We start from the raw sequence: 22,141 nt of genomic DNA, 5'->3' as shown, positions 1-22,141 counted from the left end.
GTAAGGGATATAAGAAAAATAACGTGATCCCATGATACAGGCATACCTTGGAGATATTGTGGGTTTGGTTCCAGATGGTTCCAGATCACTGCAGTAAAGCAAGCGTCACAATCAAGTGAGCCACACGAGTTTTTTGGTTCCCAGTGCATATAAAATTTATCTTTACACTATAGTGTTGTCTGTTAAGTGTGTACTAGCATATTTAAACAATATACAGACCTTAATTTAAAATACTTTATTGCTAAAAAAAAATGCTAACCATCACCTGAGCCTTCAGCGAGTTGTAGTCATATCAGAGATCACAGATCACCATAACAAATATAATAATGAAAAAGTCTGAAATATTACAAGAATTACCAAAATGGAACACAGAGACAAGAAGTGAGCAAATGCTATTGGAAAAATGACTCCGATAGACTTGCTCAATGCAAGGTTGCCATAGACCTTCCATTTGTAAAAAACACAGAATCTGTGAAACTCAATAAAACAAGGTCTGTCTGTATGGGGAAAATATGAGTGTGTTGCAGTGAGTAATTGGCAACAGTAGGTGTTTTGATTCAAATAAATAGTCTCTGAATTTTAAAATTAAAGAAATTTAACTATTAGAATTATTATTATTAAAAGGATTTAAAATGAAAAGAATTAAATTCAAAATGTTCCTTATTATATTTGTATTATTTTTCTATTTCCTCAGTGTGGTAGTTAGGATAATTGTTAAATTCTTGCTACAAATAAACATTTTCCTTTAAAAAGAAATTGAAATCAGCTGACGGGGACATTTTGATGTAATTGCTGAGTGAGAAGATAAATATTGTTCATGAGAAATTGGGAGCAACACATCAAAAGTGTCTTCCTTGTAGTCTTCTTAGTATTTGATCATTGGAAACATATTTTTTAATCTATTATAAGTGGATCCCCAAATCAGCATTCTCCTTTGCTTCTTTGATCTTGTAGCTCATTTTCAGCTACCTTCCCAAAAAGGCCAGTAATAAGTTATTTAAGGTAAAACCCCTGAGAAATAGAAATGTAGGTGCTTCATCTATATCACATTTTGCATAGTATTATCTAACCTTTTTTTTAAATTCTGTTTTTACTATTGAAATGTTACTAAATTTATTTCCCATTATCAGCCCAAGACAGATACACGATTTAAAGTCTTTACAGCTTTGATTTCTTGGCGTAGGTTCAGGTAAGTCAGAACGTAGAAAGGCCAGTAACTAACAGTTCTGGTGATAGAGCCATCTAGGCAACTGTTTGCTTCAAAAACAGGGACAAAATATTTCCTGAAATTTTAATAGATTATTTTTTGTCAGCCATCAGACTGCACTTTTCGATTCAGCATTTCTGGATAATCTTGCTGACTCCATCAGATTCACTGCTTGCTAGTTTAATAAGACAGTTTTGAACTGAATTCCTAACCCATACTATATATTGCAGACATTAAACCTTATTATAAATGCATTATCAATTCAAGCTATTCGTAGGGGAATGAAATGTTATAGTGAAATACATAATATACAACACTCTAATCCTTTGAAACTTTAAAATTAAAAAATTTTTTTTTTTACATTGACAGAAAGGATTTGATGTATTCAATGCGCTAGATTTGATGGAAAATAAGACATTCTTGGAAAAACTCAAGTTTGGCATAGGCGATGGCAATTTACAGTATTACTTGTACAACTGGAGGTGTCCAGGGACAGAGTCCGAAAAGGTAAGTGAAGTTGATAAACCTTTGTAAACTTGATAAATTTACCTAGAAAATCCCATATTTGCTTCTCTTCGGATTGTTGAGAGGTTTTTTTCTTTAGTAGCTTTTTTAAAATATAGATCTATTGTACTACATTATAATTTTTCTTGCTCACTTGTTTTTGCTATTCCATTTCTTCCCTCCCTTTAGGTTGGACTCGTATTACAGTAGATGGCTATTTCTATTTCTAGAACTCTGATGTCATCATTTGTTAATATCCTAGTTAATGATTCCTGGAACTGCCATTCCAAAGAATAAAAGCACAACCTAAGTGACATCGAAGTGTCAGTAACAGAAAAGATGGAAAAACATCCACTGGTGACCAATAGAACACATTTCTAGCTAGAATGTTAACATTCATCCTTTTTTTCACTGTTGACCCATTTGTAGGAGGGATGGAAGGAGGATACAAAGAGCACATTCCTCTAATTTTCAACCTTCTGACTGTCTCTCAATGAAGAGAAGGTACTTGTCCCTCTCTAGAAAAATGGACCGCTTTTCTATGGATTGAACAGAATCACAGAATCGTGTAAGAAAATCTTTGCCATTGTGTGGAGATAAACTGCTGCCTTTCTGTTTATTAAGTGGGGGTCTGTGGGTCCATGCAGCAGAATGAGGGAGCCATTTGGAAAGGGCTTACTTATGTCACTGCACATGATCTCATCGGGAACATCTATGGAGCCAGCATTTCTGTAACGCAGTGATGAGTGGTGGGTGTTAAAGTGAAGAGTGAGATAAAAATGTGCTGGTTGGGGGCTTCCCTGGTGGCGCAGTGGTTGAGATCTGCCTGCCAATGCAGGGGACACGGGTTCGAGCCCGGTCTGGGAAGATCCCACATGCCGCGGAGCAACTAGGCCCATGAGCCACAACTACTGAGCCTGCGCGTCTGGAGCCTGTGCTCCGCAACAAGAGAGGCCGTGATAGTGAGAGGCCCGCGCACCGCGATGAAGAGTGAGTGGCCCCCGCTCGCCACAACTGGAGAAAGCCCTCGCACAGAAACGAAGACCCAACACAGCCAAATATAAATATAAAAATAAATTAATTAATTAAAAAATAAAAAGATAGGCCTAGAGCTACAGAAATTAAAAAAAAAAAATGTACTGGTTGACTATTTCTCTAGAAGCAAAGTTGCCAAATCAATAAACACACGAATGGGTACTTTGATCTTCAACAGTTTTGTGGATTGGTTCCAAAGCAAGGTTTGGGGCAAGCATTAAGTGTGTTCTCTGAAGAGCACACACCCCAGACAAACTAGACTGTTCTGCTCCTGCAGAGACTCTTTTCTTCTCAGCAACAGCCAGGATACGTGAGGAAAAGAAAAATCAAAGTCCTCAAGTCAGAAGACATGCCCAGTGGAGTTTATTAGTGCCATCAGGACACTGATAATTTGAATGTTTTTTATTACTTATGCAGAATTGCACATATTCCTTTATCCTGACTCTAATTTATCATGAAAGCTGTCGTGCTCTAGGAAGATGTCTTATTTGTAAATAAGTCTTGTGGTTTTGTTACTGATGGTGTTTTTATCTAGGATTTGAAAAACCAAGTTTCTCGGTGTACATAGATAATGTATATATCACCAATAGCCCAAGGGGAAGAAGATGCTGGACAAGGCCACCTAAAATGGCCTCGACTCAAATACCACAAAGCAGATACTTCTTCCTGCCTTTATGTACCAGTGCCTAGGCCGTTCAGTCCAGAAAAACCTAATTACCTTCGACAACAGGATGCCCTTCCTTCGTGTTATAAGTAGTCAAAGGACACAATCATACCTTATAAAAGCCAGGCAGGAGTTAGCACACTGTGGCCCGTAAGCTAAACTCAGCACATCACCTGTTTTTGTACAGCCCACGAGCTAAGAATGGTGTTTACATTTTTGAATGGTTGAGGAGAAAAAAAAAATAATGTTTTGTGACACATAAAAATTACAGGAAATTCAGATTTCAGCATCCATAAATAAAGTCTTATGGGAACAAGGCCTCATTCATTCATGTGTTGCCTGTACGTGGCAGGCAGAGTTGAGTTGTTCCGACAGAGACTATGGATCCAAAGGCCTAAACTTGGCCCTTTAGGGAAAAAGTTCTATTGCCCCTCATTTCCTCTGAAAATCAGAAAGCCTCTTTCCGCAGCTTCCCGTCATCCTGAAGGCCACCCCACAGCTGTGGCACCCTGGGACCTCCACTAGGGGGCATGCGTGGGCTCCGAAGTCGTCCTTAATTTAGGACAGCACTGTGTTCCTTCTCAAAGATGCAAGGGAAGACTTCTCCTGTAGGATGATTCAAACCCAACTGCGTTACCTTTTTTTTCCTAACGTGAGGAGGATGCCTGCAGAAGCAAAAGTGAACCAATTCACTGAAACACCAGAATTAAGTAAACAAGATTTTTAACATAATCCAGAGTCGAGGCTCCAGTTGGGAATTACGTTCCGCTCATTTTTATGGCACAGTCTTACATGAAGTAGGTTTTCGAATAATTGCAGGATTGTCCCTCAGAAATTGTGTCACGGGCTCACCTCATGACAAAACTGTGGCATTGTTCCTCTCTTCACTTACAGAATTGCAGTTAAGAGAGTTCATGTTCTTTTACTCAGTAATTTTTAAATACAGTAATTTATAAATTATTAGCACATTTGCCACCTTATAATGCCTCTTTATAATTTACGCATGTTACCAATGAGCATTTTAAAGTAGAAAATCAGTACAGCTGCTTGTGTTTACAAAGTAGCCGTTAGAACTAAATTTCAATGCAATATACAGTGTCTTACAGATTCAAAAAGCCCACACCACCCCGTGTCCTTTGTCAGTAATGGAAATGCTCTGGTCCATGACGTATCCTTGCCCACACACCCCGCCTTTTTTTGGTCAAGATGGCATTCAGTAAATTTAAATGGAGGTGGCGTAATCCACAGATCAACCAGAGTTTAGGCTGAAAATAAACTTTGGCAAGCCAGTACCTTCCCCGTAAATTACAGAAAGCACCTTTACCAAACACATGCTGTAAAGAGCAGATACTTTAACATAGAGCATTGACTCTGCTCTGTACACTAACACGAGTGACCCCTGTCATGGCAGACCCACCTCTGAGCACCCAAGCTCCTCCGCTTATTTTTGTATTCTCTTCCTGCTTTATTTCACCTAATTACCATCATACTTTGGATACATGCTAAAGTCCCAAGGAAGTAAGTTAACCGTGTAAAGGGGTGAATTCTGACTAGTCAGAATACCTTATCTGACAATTTTGATAAATGTTTAGCCTTTCTCCCAAGCCCACGCTTAGGCCTGCCTACAAAGAAAGGCAAACTGACAGTAAAAAATAATAATGTATTTTCTCTGAGGACAATGTATTGCTTGGCATTTACTATCTTTCCTTTACAACTGCTGGTGCACCTGCCATCCGGTTTCATCTCCCCCGCCAACTAGAACCGTGTTTGTGTGGCCTGTTTGCCAAGTTTGGATAGAAAGATGTCCAGCGTTGCAGGATAGATGTTCCTGCTCACAAGCATTGTGCCAGCCTTTTAAATAGTGAATTTATACAAGCATGGACATTAGTTTCAATAAACTTTTGATACTCATACTGCTGAATATTCTGTGCGCTTAGTGTCCCTAAGCTTCAGCGTATCTGTATGCTACAGAGAATCTTACACATTTGAAAGGAATGATACTAAACGGTGTCCCAAGAATATATGTAAAAGTCATTTTATTCATTTCAAGGCTTCTCTACAAGGTGTCGTTTTACAACTGTATGAAGTGACAGGTTTATACAAGATTACTTTGAAGCCGTTTTTTTACTTTTGGGTGGTTTCCTTATCTTATTGGGGTTTGGAATCAGTTTCTTTATTTTCAGGGGTTGTAACACTGCAGCCTGCTGACCCTCAGCGAGCTTTCTCTTGGGTTTAGAGAGGTCTTCGAAGGAAGTGTCCAAAATCTCTTTGTCTTGGCTTTCCAAAGATTCCACCTCCGGGTTCTCCCCGGGGTCTTCAAGTGTGCCTCGGAGCCACGGCACATCCAGACGGGGGACTCTGGGGATGATGGCCCTCACTTCCTCTGCAAAGGCAGCGGTGTTTCTTTTGAACCCCAAGGCCAGGACGCACGTCAAGCCCATGGCGGGTGCGAGCCTCTCGCTGAGCCGGGGCACCTGGCAGGCAGGGACACCTCTGCTGGCGCTCAGCGGCACCAGGTGCGCGGTGACGATGGCCGGCTTGGCCGACTTGCATGCCAGGACCAAGAGCAGCTCGTTCCTCTCCAAGGCTCTGGTGACCTCGTTGATGCCGATGGCAAGCTGCCTTCTGACGTCGGCAGGGGTCCACCCGGATGCCTGGGGTCCACCTTCCGGCTTTTCCTCCTTCAGATCCTCACCAGTGTCCACATCCAGGCTGCACGTGTCTCCGCTTTGTGTTTTCAAAGCGGGCTGCTTTTTCTTTCTCTTCCTGTCCTCAGTCTTCTGAAGCCCGAGAGATTTAATCCTGTCCTCCAGGGTCTGTAGTATGAAGTGCATATCCTCCCCGTCCAGGGCACCCCAGCGGATGGTGTACGGGTTGTTCAATGACGTCTTCACAGGTAAAGGTCTCGTCTTCCGCACAGAGCCCCTCCCTGGTGCCTGGGGGGCTGCGGCCATTCTGAAGACCCTTCGCAGAGGAGCAAAACGACAAAAGAAAACACGTGTTAACTAGACAGGCACGCCTTAAGGATTTCTTGGCTGTGCTCCTTCTGATTTTGGAAAGGCTAAAGCAAGCCTACTTATATAGGACATATATACACGTAATATATATATGTGACCGTACATCTAACTTCTCTTTTAAGTTTTCCCCATTTTTTCCTGTGACTTGGTCTTCATTCATATACATGCAATTTATGAATGTTTTGCATTACTGCGATCATACTGAATTTCTATTTATTTCCTTTATTTAAAATGTTCCATGTTGCTACTTGTTCATAATTATTTATCCTCTTCAGGACCTCTGGTATTAGTCTGATAGATTTGTTACCATTTTCTGTATTGCCCTCTACTTAGGCTTCCATCCATTCATTCAGCAAATATTCACTGAGCACCTCCAACTCTTGAGTCATGGGCACCGGGTTTCAGCCGTGAACAAGTTCCCACCACCACCTCTGTAAGTCCCCGAGTCTGCCTGCCTCAGCACACAGTCTCTAAGGGCCCTGGAAGCCTCTGCCGTTCATAATTAACCAGCTGTGATTTTTTTTTTTTTAAGAACTGGGACCATAATGTATGCACATGACTAAAAATCCAAATGATACTTTAATTTTGTGCCCTTTTGTAAGTCTCCTTCCCTCCCTGGACCCGAAGTTTCTTGTCTGTCTTTCCTAAAACACGGATACACAGATTCCCCCTTCCCCTGGTAAGTCCAAGCGGGCCGTTCCTCTGGCTGACAATGTGATGAAATCTAGGGAAATATCGTAATGAAATTTAAAGATATTAATCCATTAAGGCAAAACAGTAACAGGGATCCTTGCTGGGGAAATGTTATACACCACTGTTCTGAGGACATGTCCTGTTTGTCCTGCCCAGAGGCAACTGCATATCCCTCTTTCTTCCCTCAGTTTCCTTCCTGGGCTCAGCCGGGAACCACAGGGACCCAAGTTGCAGAATTGGAGGAAGTTAAACAAGCCAGCTCTGGAGAAGTCTGGTTTTGGAACTGTTCCTGTTTTCAGGTAACCACCAGATTTTCTCACTCCAGGTCATTCATCCCACGGACACCTGCTCCCCGCTCCCCCAGGCACCACCGGCAGGATGAAAAATGAAATCTCTTCCAGTTAAACACCCTCCTAAGAGCCCGGCTGCCCATGCTGAGGAGCAGGTGTCCCGTGGAGTGTGTCGTAAGGCACTTTCTCCAAGAATTATCTGGTTCCCACCCGATTCCTGTGTGACGGCCCTGTGTGTGGAGGAGGAAACAGACTCAGGTTAAGTACCGTGCCAGAGTCACAACTGGTTTCCCAAATCCAAATTTTATGCTCTTTCAATCCTGGCTGCACCTAAAAGATAATCTGTGACTTTAAAAAAGATAGAGATGGTTGGTCCGTACCCCAGGTCTGCTGAATCGGAATCCTGGGGAATACAGCAGGGCACCTGTACTTGTCAAAAGGCTGCCCAGCTTAATGTGATACAGAACCGGGATTGGGCACCATTGGTGTAGGACAGGGGGCCTTTCTGCAGTGGACAGGCCTGAGACAGGGTCTCCTGACCTCTGCCGGCCTCAGACGTTGCTCCTACGTCACCTTCTCACGGAAAACCAAAACTCAGCTCCCTGGGATGTGAGCTCAGACCTCGTTCATGTCAGCGTTGCCCACTGCTAGAGACTCGGCGTCTGCCCCCCTGAGCTGCTTCCTTCCGGTGCAGCCCTCCCCATCCCCGTCATCCCCGTGCGAAGCAGGAGGCAGCTCGTCCAAATCCAAGGAAGTGACTGGCATGAGGCTGGCACCAGGTTGAAGATGGTCAGGAGAAGGGAAATAAACGACCAAGGAGCAAATATGAGCATCTATCGGAGCTCTGCCAGACCACACACTACAGTTCATGTGCCTCAGCATTCAAACAGAGAGTAGGTACTTACAGTTACGTGCTGCTCTGGGCATTAGCTCCTCCTGTCTTCAGAATCTAGGCGAGGGAGACAAGAGCCAAGTGGTTCAGATAAGTAGAGTCTCATGGGATATAATCCAAAACCAAAGTGGAACAAGTAACAGCTTTGGAGGAGAAAATTGGGAAGGCCTTGCTGAGGTGCCTTTGGAGGCCTCTGCTGCCCATGAGATCAAGTGCACACTCACTGGAGTGACATCCAAGGGCCCCCCTGTCACCATCAGCCTTCCTCCTTACACCCCACCACGGAACCACATACGTTTAATGAGGTCACCAGTTCCTCCCCTCCATGGCTTTACGCACATTCCCTCTGCCTGGGGAACTACTCCCACCCTCAGCCCTACCACCACCTTTCTTACTTGAACAAGTATTTGTGGATTATCCACAATGCACCAAGCCAGAAAGATTATGAATTAAAGCAAAAACAGCCACTGAACTCATTGGGTTTAGAATCTATGTGGGAGACTTACCCGCAAGTAAAATACAACATGTGATGCACATTAAGGTCAGGGACCTACAGGATCCTGAGCAGAGGCCTGACTCAGTTGAAGGGGTCAGGAAGGGCCTCCCGGAGGAAGTGACCTTTTAACCCACACGTGAAGAATACCCACCAAAGGGAGTACCTATTCGGAAGAGCATCCCAGGGAACTGCATCAAAGGAAATGATGTCAGTGTCGCCGGGGCAGAGATGCTAGAGAGAGCGGAGAGATACTGGGAAAGGCGAGGAAGGACCAGATGGTGAATACACTTGCAAACCGTACAGTGGGAAGCGGTTGCAACGTTCAAAGCAGAGGAGTGGCGTGGCTGGAAAGGCGTCATAGAAAGATCTTTGGGGACTCGGGCCAGGAGGAGTCCTTTGCCACGACTGGAAGCAGCAAAGAGGCTCCAGAGTAGTCCTGGTAAGAACTGACGGTGGCCTTAGCTAGAGTCGCCGCAGAGGGGATGGGCGGAAATGCATGCTACTTGGAACAGTTAAGAGGTGCAATCCGCCCGACTAAGTGATGAACTCGGGGTAAAGCAGAAGAAGGACTCAGGGAGGACTCCGGGTTTCTGGATCTGGTAGCCGACCCCCGAGTTACTCTCTTCCTATGGTCTGCCGCCTCTCTATCGAGTGCCTACCTACTTCACTACTTAACACACGCGACTGGAGTCATTTTCTGGTCCGCCTCCACTTCTAGACCGCGGAGTACAGAAGGGCCAGGGTGGGGCTTTACCTATTTCTCGTACCCGACAGACGCTCAACTCCAGGCAGAGAGCGGAGCGTGAGCCAAGGCCGGGACGCAGGAAAACACGCCGGTACGGGCGGGGGCGGCCCCAGGGACGGGGAGCCTGGGAAACCTTGCGCGCACCCGGCTGAGTCCCAGGCTCGATCCCCACCAGCGGCCCCTCGGGATCTCAGACCCCAGCGCAGACCCCCACTCACGGTCGTCCCTGCGCCGGTTCCACGTGGGCCACGCTGAGCGTGCGCAGAGCCCACGCCTTCCCGGGCCCCGCCTTCCGATGCGGAGGGGCGGGGGAAGGGGAGGAGGAACGGCTCAGAGAACATGTTGCATTCTTCTGCATCGGGCCACTTCCAAACGGGAAAGTCGGCCCAGGACGTCGCGACAGAGTGACGGAAGGTTTCTCTAAAAACCCTGAGTTTAGGAGCGGGTCGGAGGCTCCGGATAAGGCCCTCCAGCGGCAGTGCGCAGGCGCTTTGTGTGTCTCGCGATACTTCAGGTTGCCCGGTAACCGGCCGCCTGCTCTGTCTGTTGCGCGGCCTGGGGAGCAGTGTACCGCGGTTAGACTCCGGCGCCTGGCGGTCTCACCTGACGCCGCTCTCTTCTAACCCAATTTCTACCTTTCAGTGCCTGGCAGTCTGAGCCCCTCACTTTTCTGTTTTTGGCTTGCCTAAGGGACTCAAAATTCTGACCCAGTTCCCCCATCACCTAGCCTCTGCCGAATCCCCGGCACCGTGGAAAACAAGATAAATGGGGGATGGGGAGGTGGATTGAGGAAACCACGTGTTTACAGGCACCAATGTAGGAGATCTTGAGCCCCGGAAAGAGGAGAATAAAGGCTATCTTGAGTTCTGCGACAGCGGTTCAGAAAACTCCACCAGATGTCTGCTGTGGCGACTCCAGCCAATGGAGACTTTTAATGGTTACGAATGGAGTCGCTGGGAAGTCATGGGCACTTGTAAGTCAGCTGAAGAACACTTTCAAGGTCAGCGGTCTGAATCTGTTGATTTACCCTTGTCGAGAACCAAGACCGAAACCTTAGGTTGCTTCTGACCCAGTGAGCTTCCTCCCTCCCCACCCCCTTTCCTTTCCCTTTCCAGTCTAACTTAGCACTTTTATTCCTCTTCTAAATATCTTCCTCCCTTTCTCAATCTCTTCTTCACTGCTCGTTTTGTTTCCCATTCTTTGGTCTAGTTTCTGTGTTTTCAATTTTCATCACCTACATACTACCCAACTGGCCGTAAACAAAACGGAAAGCTATGCGTGTGGTCGGAGTATTGCAGGTTAGACGGGGTAAAGTGCAATTTTTTTTAAAATCACCATTAGAAAAATTAAAAAGAACGAATTTACGAGTTTGAGTGTAACATCAGGCTTTTGTTTCATAAAATGAATAGTAAGAAATCGTCATGATGAGCTGCAAACATGCAGTGCTAAACTAGTCTCAGATCACAAACAGTTTTGGGCAGCCCGACCTCGCTGCCCAACGGAATTCCTCTGTTCTTGAAATGTCACTGACTGTCCTGATTCATCTCTGTCCTGTTTCTATCATGTCTGTCGCCTTATTCATTAGAAACAAGATGGGCGTTTTGGGCATTGGAAGGCAAGAAGCTCGTGTCTTGTGATTTTGTAATATAATACTTAAAATTTTGAGGCTTCCTTTGTGCCACAGTGGTTGAGAATCTGCCTGCCAATGCAGGGGACATGGGTTCAAGCCCTGGTCTGGGAATATCCCACGTGCCACGGAGCAACTAAGCCCGTGTGCCACAACTACTGAGCCTGCACTCTAGAGCCCGCGAGCCACAACTACTGAGCCCACATGCTGCAACTACTGAAGCCCGCGTGCCTAGGGCCCGTACTCTGCAGCAAGAGAAGCTACCGCAATGAGAAGCCCGCGCACCGCAAGGAAGAGTAGTCCCCGCTCACCGCAATTAGAGAAAGCCCACGTGCAGCAACGAAGACCCAACACAGCCAAGAAATAAAAATAAATAAAATAAATTTATTTTAAAAAATACTTAAAATTTTTGGTGGGGACTAGCCTTTATACTACCACTGATACAGGCTGTGACCCTAGACCCTAAGGCAGATCAAGTGAAAAAAAGATCTATTTATAAAGATTCAGATAGTAGGTCCAACCACAGTGTTGCCTGTGTTAGGTAATAGCTTAGACTTCATAAATCACTCAACCCTTGAAACTACTAAACTCTTGAAAGAGCTTCAGCACCCCCAGAATAATGTTTTAACTTTTAAGGCTAGTTACTCCCTAATTGATACAGTTTTGAAAGTAGTAACTCTGGCTTTTGTTGTGGTAAATTGCTAATTATGGTTATCTTTGTTAGATTTAAATTGAATTAGATTAACCTGTGACCCAGTAATTTTTTGGCTTCTTATGTGGTCAGTGCAAACAGTTATACTTAATGGTGGCAAAGCTGAGATTAAAATGTTAAATGTAAGAGTCAACGGCAAAGTCATTATTATTTTTTTTTCAAAGTAATGAAGGCATAGTACTTCATCTACTGTAAAATTATAGGCTAATGACTTAGTCCTACAGAGCGGCTCTCAAACATTCAATGAACCCATGCTGATTTAAGAAATGATAAAGTATCATTTCAAAGATAAATAATGAAAGTAAATCACATTTTAAGTAATGCCACCAAATACAAGGTTTTAAAGCTCTCAGTAGAAATTTTTGGATAAAAAGATGAGAAATTATTCAATCAAAGTGGAAGGTAATTATAATTTTAAAAGAATGAAATATTTGTGAATCTTATGTTTTAAAAGTAATCTGATAAATATTTTAAAATCTAAAAAAATAGTAAAATAAAAATAAAGTCTTCTCAGATCTAGCTTTGAAGCTGTAAGACAAATAGAAACACGTGTCTGATTGAAATGCTAGAGTAATGGGAGAAAAATATGGCTAAGTTTTTGTACCCCTAAGGTTTCAGATTTGTAACCAGAGCATCTTCTCTGCTTATATTTGCTCTATGAAAACTCGCAGCCACTACATCCATGGCTCTGGAGCAAGACCAGCTAAGGTCGAGATCTTAAGTTCATCACTAACTAGTCACGTGACCCTAAAGCAAACTAATTAACCCCGTCTGTGAAGTGATAAAAATAGTGCCTGTTGTGAGGATTAGAAGAAATAATCTACTCAAAATGCTTAGTACAGCGCCTGGCACATACAAACTGCTTAGTAAATGGAATTGATGAATCTAGTGACAACCTGAATTAAGACTTAGGTTAATAAAAATTAAGCCTCTATGATTTTAGTGCTTCTGTTCTATTTTAAGACTAATCAATATAATTTCCACAAAAATTTTGCTAAAATGAATGACTACATTTCAAAGGTAATTTCTCTCCCATTTGTATCACACAAACATTGCAACAAAAAAGTAAAAAGAAAAACAATTGGCCCACGACCGAATTACTTCAAAACACATTTCCTTTCAGTGTTCCCTTATAATTTGTTTCACATTTAAGTGTGCACTTACATTGTTAAATAATATAGATTACATTTTGTGTTCTCATTTTCTTTCCATATAACATTTTTTCCCCATATTTCCCAAACATAGTCTTCAAGTTATCACTTTAACTCATATATTTGGTATCCTATTCTAATCAGTTTACTTTTTAATAATAGCTGTTACCGTTATTTTACCGTGTAGAACCTCAACTTGGTCTTTGAATGTAAAACGTTCTGTTTATATTCATTCTAGAATTGGACTGTGGTTAGATTCATATGCTTGCCATGATGTGAGAATGATTTAAGAGACTTGGTGACAAGTTATGTCATTAGCCACAATTTTTTGATGAAGGAAAGTTACCAACAAGAAAGTTTGTCAATAGAAGAATGTAAGAGAATTGAGCACCAGATTCTTCTTTCCCTCTGTGGCATCCTAATCTTTGCTCTGTGTGTGTGTATTAGAGTTCTCCAGAGAAGTAGAACCAGTAGGAGATAACAGATGTGAATTATGGAGCCTGAGACGTGCCACACATCTGCTGTCTGCCAGCTGGGAACCCAGGAAAGCTGGTGATGTCGTTCCAGTTTAAACCCAATGGCCTGACAATCAGGGGAGCCGATGGTGTGAATCCCAGTCCAAGGGCAGGAGAAGGTGAGATGGGAGGTCCCAGCTCAATCAGGGAAGCAAGAAACAAGGGGGGAAATTCCTCCTTCCTCTGACTTTTGTTCTATTCAGGCCCTCAGTGGATTGGATGATGCCCACCTGCATTGGGGAGGGGGATCTACTTTACTGAGTCCACTGATTCAACTGCTAATCTCATCTGGAAACACCCCCAGAGACACACAAAGAAATAATGAAATAATGTTTAATCGGGCCAGTCAAGTTGACACATAAAATTAACCATCACAGTGTGATTGTTACTATATCATACATAACAATTGTTATACAAACAGTAATCAGTTATTTTAAAATCAGTGACTAGAAGAACTTTAGTGATGAGCTGCAAAATGAATGACCTTTTCAGTCTGCAGGTAACAAAGCATCCTACTGAAAGTTGTTATTCAATGGTTACTATCTGTCGTTAAAGTCTGGATCTTTTCCATGATTGGCTTATTTGACTATACAACATCTCAGCAAAATCCCAAGGGCTTTCTGTACTTGCCCTTTGCCATCCTCTGAATTTTGGCACTGGCCCTCAAGCTTGTCCTCTCAAGTTCACGGTTTAGTGGTAACAGCTCCAATCATCACATCCTACACAACCATGTGGTGGGTGGCAGTAAGTTTTCCCTCATGCATTTCTTTCTTTTTATCAGAAAGAAAAGTCTTCCTAAGAAGCCCAGACAGACTTCCTCTGTGGCTCATTGGACAGCATTGGTCACATGCTCACACCTACACCAGTCACTGGCGGAGGTGAATGAGTCAAAAAAGACTGGCTGAGACCAATTATGAGCCTTCTCCTGGAGATGGACCCTGAGCATATCATGACTCCATAACTAAACGGAAGCAGGACTGTTGACAAAAACGAAGGGGGAAGGCTGCTAGGTGGGGAACCAATGATATCCCCAGTAGGGAGACATTTTGTTTAATGGAGTTCAGTTGCAGAATATATTAATTGGACATGCATATGTAAAACACATGCAATATGATAACCAAACGAGCAGGGTGGAAACAAAATTATGAGCCATGTGTACTTTAATTCAGCCCTGTCTACGTATTATCATTGAAACCAAGGCTAGAAATGACACAAGTTTGACGAGGAACATTAAACAAATAGAAGATTGTTGGCAGTGGTAACTTGAGAAGACAGATCTCTGAGCTAGCCATTATATCTTGTTAGGCTGGGTAAAAGCTGGAAGATATTTATGAACCTTTACTTTGAAAACTCTAAAAATATAAATATTAAACCAAATGAAAGTAAAAGTGCCTCCTGTCAGATATTGTCTTTTTCTGAAACTTGTTACAGTGAAATCATCCTGGTTAGTTTTTTTTTTTTTAATAAATTTATTCATTTTATTTATTTATTTTTGGCTGAGTTAGGTCTTCGTTGCTGAGCGTGGGCTTTCTCTAGTTGCGGTGAGCGGGGGCTACTCTTTGCTGCGGTGCACGGGCTTCTCATTGCGGTGGCTTCTCGTTGCAGAGCACGGGCTCTAGGCACGCGGGCTTCAGTAGTTGCGGCATGCAGGTTCAGTAGTTGTGGCTCACGGGCTCTAGAGCACAGGCTCAGTAGTTGTGGCACACAGGCTTAGTTGCTCTGCGGCATGTGGGATCTTCCCGGACCAGGGCTCGAACCCGTGTCCCCTGCATTGACAGGCGGATTCTCAACCCCTGCGCCACGAGGGGAGCCCCTGGTTAGTTTTCTGCAAGGAGTTCTCTTCAAGAATCCTAACTTTAAAATGATGTGAAATGTAACTGTCCATGTCTAGGCTATGCCTACTTAGTTGTTTGTTTTGGGAAGTTGTACTGGTTGTTTGTTGTTTCAGGAAATTGTATTTATTAAAATGTTTTTGTATAAAATTATTTATTCATCTAAAGTTGTGACATAATCACCTGTACCGTAATCACTAATTCAGTGTTAGGACATCCCTGACTTTATAACTTTACTAGCTTAGAAGTGATTTGACCTCATCTTTTAGTCAGAAGGTACTAAGAATCCTGTTTTGATTTTCTCCCCATGGACCAGTTCATAATGGATTTGGTAGCACTAATAGACTCATTTCAAATATACAACACCAGTGTGAGTCTTTTCACTTCCTTACTTGTGAATATTCATCATTGACAGGTGTTTAGGCCAATCAGACCATGAACAAATTCAGCCAATCGCACAAAACCACATAGCAGAAATGGAGAACTGTATCATAGTAGTTAATGTATCATTTAAAACCACTTATATTTATGGAAAAAGCTGATATTTCTGATTAGTGACTAGTAAAATAATAAGGTTAAACTCATCATAGAAAATGTAACAAAGCAGGAAAAAAAAAATCAGTAGAAAATTTTAATCTATGTTCAAATGAAAATCTTTGAAAAATGAAGTTTGCTTCATATATAACTTTTATTTCAGTGTAGCTAGTATGAGCTCTTCAAAGCTAAACATTATTATAGCTTTTCAAACTAGAAATGAAAAAGCTGCTGAAGCATCCTACAGGTTTTAATTTCCTTTTTTTAAAATTTATTTATTTATTTTGTTGTGCTGGGTCTTAGTTGTGGCAGGCAGGCTCCTTAGTTGCAGCTTGCTGGCTCCTTAGTTGTGGCATGTGAACTCTTAGTTGCAGCATGCATGTGGGACCTAGTTCCCTGACCAGAGGTCGAATCCAGGCCCCCTGCATTGGGAGCACGGAGTCTTAACCACTGCGCCACCAGGGAAGTCCCCAGGTTTTAATTTCTAATAAGGTAAATGTTTATAGCTATAACCCGTTAATCAAAAAGCTCTTGGGGGGGGGGCCTCAATAATTTATTTAAAAGAATAAAGTGTTTTAGAGTCCACAAAGTAAGAAAACCACTGTGATGATCCCCAGCTTGGATGGGCCCATTTCTTGGTATGGCCTCACAAGAAGCCATTGTTATGAAATTTTGAACCTTGATTTAGCTCCCTGGCTGGGCTACTTTTCAGTTCTTCTAGCTCAAGATGCTGGTTTTCAGTGACTGGAAGAACTCTGACCAACTTTTCTCATTGATATGGTGGGGTTTTTGTCTGTTACTAATTTTTACTTTTTTTTCCCCCCATTTTTTCCTTTGTTCTTTTTTCCTTCTTTTTTTTTTAAACTTTTTTTCACATTTTCATCTTTTTTTTTTTCTTTTCTCACTTTTTTCTTTTTAAAATTATGTTTTCTCTCTTTCCTTTTACTTAGGTTTGTCAGTATTTGGTTTTGTTTATTTGTACGTCTGGCATTATGTTTTGGTTCCATTATAAAGATCAGTTCATCAGGGGGAGTCTGGAAGTGATTTTCTTTTGAGGTGATTTGGGTCCAGTTTCTGACCAGCTTCCCCCAATTTTAAGTTGACCTTGGGACACCTCGACTCCCAGGTCAGCAGTTAAGTCCAACATGCTGCAGTCATCTCAGCCATCTCTGCTGAGGAGGACACCATATTGACAACCACTGGCAGTCAAGACCATCGCCAAGGGCAACTTGACCAAGCTGAAGTTGGCCCAGTACATCCTGACTTGGGAAAGAGGTAGTCATGAAGATCATTGACAAGCCTTAGCCAAACTCCTCCAAACTCCAGAGATGGTCCCTTGAAGTAAGAATCATGAAGGACTTGAGCCATCCCCAAACGATTATTTGTAGTGATCCACTGTGCCTTGTCAGAAAGTACTCAGTGGAAGAGATGTGTTTGAGTACCTAGTGGTTCATGGAAGTCCACAAGAAAAGGAGGTCCTGGCAAAGTCCATCAGTGGAGTACTGTCACCAGAAGTGCGTTATTCATAGAGTTAAAGGCAGAACACCTGCTTTTGGATGCTGATATGAAAATCAAGTTTGGAGACTGGCTTCAGCAACAAATTCACCTTTGGCAACAAGCTGGATACGTTCGTTGGCAGTCCCTCGTGATGCCGCCCTGGAACACATCCAGGTCCAAATAAGATGGGCCCACAGTAGATGTGTGGAATCTGAGGGTCATCCTGTATATACTGGTCAGCAGACCCCCGCCTTTTGATGGACCCCTGCCTTCGAGGAGCAGCAGGAGTGGGTAGTCAGTGGTGTACACCACATGCCCCTTCACATGTCCAGGAAATGTGAAAAACTGCTCAGGAAATTTCTCCTTCTCAATTCCAGCAAGAAAGGCACGTTAGAGCCCATCCAGAAAGATCCATGGAAGAATACAGGTCATGAAGATGAACTGAAGCCTTCTGTGGGGCCACTCTCTGACTACCAGGAGCCCTGGCCAACTGAGTTGATGGTGTCCATGTGTGACAACATGGAAGAGATCCAAGGCTCGCTGATGGCCAGAAGCACAACCAAGTGATGGCCATCTATTTACTTCTGAGGTACAAGAGAGCTGAGCAGGAGGGCCACGTCATTGCCCTGAAACCCCAGGCTTCAGTGGATCTAACCAACAACAGCACACCAAGGACCCACCTGAAGTTTCTGCCAACACACAGCAGTGGGGTGTCAGCTAGCTAGCTGCCCCCGCCACTAATTCCCATCCTAAGAATACGCAGAGGAGCAACGCAGAACATAAGCCACCCGAGGAGGACCAGGTGTCAGGGTGGAAGGGCAGCAGCAAAGCCAAGGAGGGGAAGAGAGCACCTCACCTTCAGGAACAGTGTCCTCTCCACCAACACAAGTCAACGCAGGAATTCCCTGCTTAGGAGCGGGCCGGCCTTGGCCAGGCCTCCACGCAGAAGGGCAAAGATGGCCTAACTGTGCCAAGGTCAAGGGCTCCACGGCCTCTGCACCCCTCCACACCCCAGCCTCCCTGACAAAGCCACTCCTGCATGGGGATCCAAGCGGTGCAGCTCACCAAGGCCTCAGGGCTGTGTGCCACAGAGGGAAGCTGGGATGTGTCCCCAGCCCAGCACAGACTCCCAAGTGCGTCCCTTTGGCCACTTCTTCCACCCACACATCAGAAGTAGTGGCAGAGCCACAGAAAGAACCAGTTTGCCCCAGGCTGTGTCCAAAGGAAACTCCATCCACTGGGCAGCCTCCGAAGGATAAGCCACCCCAGCCTTTCCTCTGAAGGACCAGCAGGGGGCTTCTTCACCAGGTTCAAGTTCAAGTTCATCCTGAAACATCCGTGTTTCAGGTTTGTCAGAAGGAACCTGAAAGCAGAGGCCGATGGCAGACACTCACACCTCGTGGAGCGGGAGCAGAGGCAGGGAAGAAGAAAAAACGCGGGGAGGCCAGGTCGCGCTCACTACACTTGAAGATCATGAACTTCGTGGAGCCCAGTGAGAAGGTGCAGAAGATCGACCAGGTGCTGGAAGGCAACAGCGGCCAGGGAGGGCTGAACAGGAAATCTGCGCTGCTCTGGATGCAGGGCAGCCCGGCCGAGAGGACCTTGCGCAGGGGTCCAACCGGTCATGGCCATCGCTCAGCGGAGTCCCATTTCAGTGGACAGCCGCACCTCCGCGGGCTTGGAAAGCACTCCCTCCAGAACTCACTGCAGCTTCACCTTCAAAAGGTGGCCGGGAGCCTCCAGGGAGACACGCGCCTCCAGGAGCCCCGTTTGCGTCGGGGCCGCCTCCCTCTGCTGCTTGTCCTGCGCCCGCTCTTCTCCCGTGCTTGTGGGGGAAGGGAGCCAGTGTGGCGAGATGGCAGTCTGGTACCGTATCAGAGCCCTGAAGGGGTTCTTCCCGGGAAAATCTCATAGGTGAGCTTTACCGAGGGCCTGACGAGCATTAGAGCCACCTGTATGCCAAAAAGAGTTTGGGGTTTATCATAAGAGAGCTGGGAGGTCCCTGAAACATGCAGGCAGCAGGAGTGCAGGATGCCCTTTGGATGACAGGACACTAACTCTGGCTGCAGGGTGGAGAAGCCATGGGATAAGCGGCCAAGTTTCCTTGTGTTTCGAAAGTGGGCTTTTACCCCAGGGATTGGAAGTGAGGGAGACAGCAAGAAAAAAGTCAGCTCAAATGTCACTGACTGCTCGGTGACCTCTCCTTTGTAATTTTTTCCATTCTACATGATTCATTCCAGAATACAAAAATGGGAGCATGCTTTGCCAACTTGTTTTATGTGCTAGAGTTTCAGTGCAATGCCAAGAAAAATTCAAGAACTTTCTTCTATGGAACTTGACTCATGGATGTTAAAATTTCTATAGAAGAGCAAAGTGCCAAAGACAATCCTTCCTGAAGAAGAACGAAATTGAGAGGCTTTAATGATTAAGACAGTGTGATGGGGGCTTCCCTGGTGGCGCAGTGGTTAAGAATCTGCCTACCAGAACACTTTATGACATAAATCACAGCAACCTCCTTTTTGACCCACCTCCTAGAGAAATGGAAATAAAAACAAAAATAAACAAATGGGACCTAATGAAACTCAAAAGCTTTTGCACAGCAAAGGAAACCATAAACAAGACAAAAAGACAACCCTCAGAATGGGAGAAAATATTTGCAGATGAAGCAACTGACAAAGGATTAATCTCCAAAATTCACAAGCAGCTCATGCAGCTCAATATCAAAAAAACAAACAACCCAATCCAAAAATGGGCAGAAGACCTAAATAGACATTTCTCCAAAGAAGATACACAGATTGCCAACAAACACATGAAAGAATGCTCAACATCATTAATCATTAGCGAAATGCAAATCAAAACTACAATGAGGTATCACCTCACACCAGTCAGAATGGCCGTCATCAAAAAATCTACAAAGAATAAATGCTGGAGAGGGTGTGGAGAAAAGGGAACACTCTTGCACTGTTGATGGGAATGCAAATTGATACAGCCACTATGGAGAACAGTATGGAGGTTCCTCAAAAAAACTAAAAATAGAACTACCATATGACCCAGCAGTCCCACTACTGGGCATATACCCTGAGAAAACCATAATTCAAAAAGAATCATGTACCACATTGTTCATTGCAGCTCTATCTACAATAGCCAGGACATGGAAGCAACCTAAGTGTCCATCGACAGATGAATGGATAAAGAAGATGTGGCACATATATACAGTGGAATATTACTCAGCCATAAAGAGAAACGAAATTGAGTTATTTGTAGTGAGGTCGATGGACCTAGAGTCTGTCATACCGAGTGAAGTAAGTCAGAAAGAGAAAAACAAATACCGTATGCTAAAACATATATATGGAATCTAAAATATATATATATATATATATGGTTCTGAAGAACCTAGGGGCAGGACAGGATAAAGACGCAGACGTAGAGAATGGACTTGAGGACACAGGGAGGGGGAAGGGTAAGCTGGGATGAAGTGAGAGAGTGGCATGGACATATATACACTACCAAATGTAAAATAGATAGCTAGTGGGAAGCAGCCGCATAGCACAGGGAGATCAGCTTGGTGCTTTGTGACCACCTAGAGGGGTGAGATAGGGAGGGTGGGAGGGAGACCCAAGAGGGAGGAGATATGGGGATATACGTATATGTATAGCTGATTTACTTTGTTATAAAGCAGAAACTAACACACCATTGTAAAGCAATTATACTCCAATAAAGATGTTAAAAAAAAAAAGAATCCGCCTGCCAACGCAGGGGACACAGGTTCGGTCCCTGGTCTGGGAAGATCCCACATGCACCACAACTACTGACGCCCGCGCCTAGATCCCGTGCTCCGCAACAAGAGAAGCCACCGCAATGAGAAGCCCGCGCACCGCAACGAAGAGTAGTCCCCACTCGCCGCAACTCCAGAAAGCCCACGCGCAGCAACGAAGACCCAATGCACCCCCCCCCCCCAAAAAAAAAGACAGTGTGATGTAGGTGGAGGGATAAACAAATGCAGAGCCCAAAAAACGATTCTAACTATTCTGTGTTGCCCCTCGTGTTTGCTCCTAAACCCACTCTAATCAGGCTTGCCCCCCTCCCCCGATGACTGCATCAAAACGTCCCTTTAGGTCATCAGTGATCTTGACAATGACCTAAATCCCGTTGTTAGTTCTCAGTCCTCATCTAACCTAACACACTTTCTCACTCCTTAAGCTTTCTCGACACCGCATTCTCTTGGTTTTTCTCTTACCTGAGTGATCACTTCTCTGCCTCCTTTGCTCCTTCTTCCTCTTCTCCTCAAACATTTGGTGTTGGGATTTCCCATGGCTCACTCCTCAGTTCTCTCTCCTTTTCTCCTCTATGCCCATTTCGTTTCTAGGGCCATCCTGTCTCCAGGTTCTAAACACCATCTCTATGACCATGAGTCCCAGATTTATATACCCAGCCCAGTCGAGACTTGAATATCCACCTGCCTGTTCGGCGTCTCCACTTGGATGTCTGATATTTCAAATGCAGCGTGTCCAAAACTCCACTTCTGACCTTTGCCACCCCACCAAGCCTACTCCACCTATGGTCCTTCCAGTTACTCAGGGCAAGCATCTTGGAGTTATCCTGATGCCTCTCTTTCTCACATCGCACGTAGAACCTCTCAGGGACTCCTGTTGACTCTACCTTCAAAATACGTCCAGAATCTGACCTACTTCTCACTACCTCTGCTGCTACCACCTGAGTTGGAGACCCCC

The 22,141-nt window shown here is 44.3% G+C and overlaps 2 protein-coding genes and 1 long non-coding RNA gene across 5 annotated transcripts in view; 2 read left to right on the top strand and 1 right to left on the bottom strand.

Moving 5' to 3' along the window:
* The window catches only part of NMT2 (N-myristoyltransferase 2), a 56,045-nt gene extending 52,317 nt beyond the window's left edge, over nt 1-3,728 (top strand). The window contains exons 11-12 of the mRNA XM_068561934.1: nt 1,577-1,714; nt 1,901-3,728. Of these exons, the coding sequence (XP_068418035.1) occupies nt 1,577-1,714; nt 1,901-1,921 (159 nt within the window). The 3' untranslated portion in view covers nt 1,922-3,728. The remainder of the gene's footprint in view (nt 1-1,576; nt 1,715-1,900) is intronic.
* A 1,701-nt stretch (nt 3,729-5,429) lies between these two features.
* Nucleotides 5,430-10,012, bottom strand: RPP38 (ribonuclease P/MRP subunit p38). 3 transcript variants are annotated; one of them, XM_068561940.1, is made up of 3 exons: nt 9,553-10,012; nt 8,316-8,359; nt 5,430-6,374 (listed from the first exon to the last, which is right to left on the bottom strand). In XM_068561940.1, the coding sequence occupies exon 3, from the start codon at nt 6,362-6,364 to the stop codon at nt 5,516-5,518; it is 849 nt and encodes a 282-aa protein (XP_068418041.1). In that variant the 5' UTR covers nt 6,365-6,374; nt 8,316-8,359; nt 9,553-10,012; the 3' UTR covers nt 5,430-5,515. The 3 variants fall into 3 exon arrangements, with proteins under 3 accessions (XP_068418041.1, XP_068418046.1, XP_068418052.1); XM_068561945.1 differs by having other exon boundaries at nt 9,566-10,012; XM_068561951.1 differs by having other exon boundaries at nt 9,762-10,012.
* On the top strand, nt 9,023-14,936 carry LOC137775810 (uncharacterized). The gene is made up of 3 exons (XR_011076080.1): nt 9,023-9,237; nt 13,481-13,667; nt 14,330-14,936. It is a non-coding gene; the product is annotated as an uncharacterized lncRNA (long non-coding RNA).
* The last annotated feature ends 7,205 nt before the right edge of the window (nt 14,937-22,141 follow it).

Source organism: Eschrichtius robustus, chromosome 1, assembly GCF_028021215.1.
Source record: "Eschrichtius robustus isolate mEscRob2 chromosome 1, mEscRob2.pri, whole genome shotgun sequence".
In the NCBI taxonomy this organism is placed as follows: domain Eukaryota; kingdom Metazoa; phylum Chordata; class Mammalia; order Artiodactyla; family Eschrichtiidae; genus Eschrichtius; species Eschrichtius robustus.
The sequence above is the reverse complement of the archived record's forward strand: the minus strand, read 5'-3'. Positions and strand labels throughout refer to the sequence as shown.

What these genes read in the sequence shown, in the direction of transcription:
- RPP38 (XM_068561940.1), bottom strand. Translation starts at nt 6,364, where the DNA reads ATGGCCGCAGCCCCCCAGGCACCAGGGAGGGGCTCTGTGCGGAAGACG.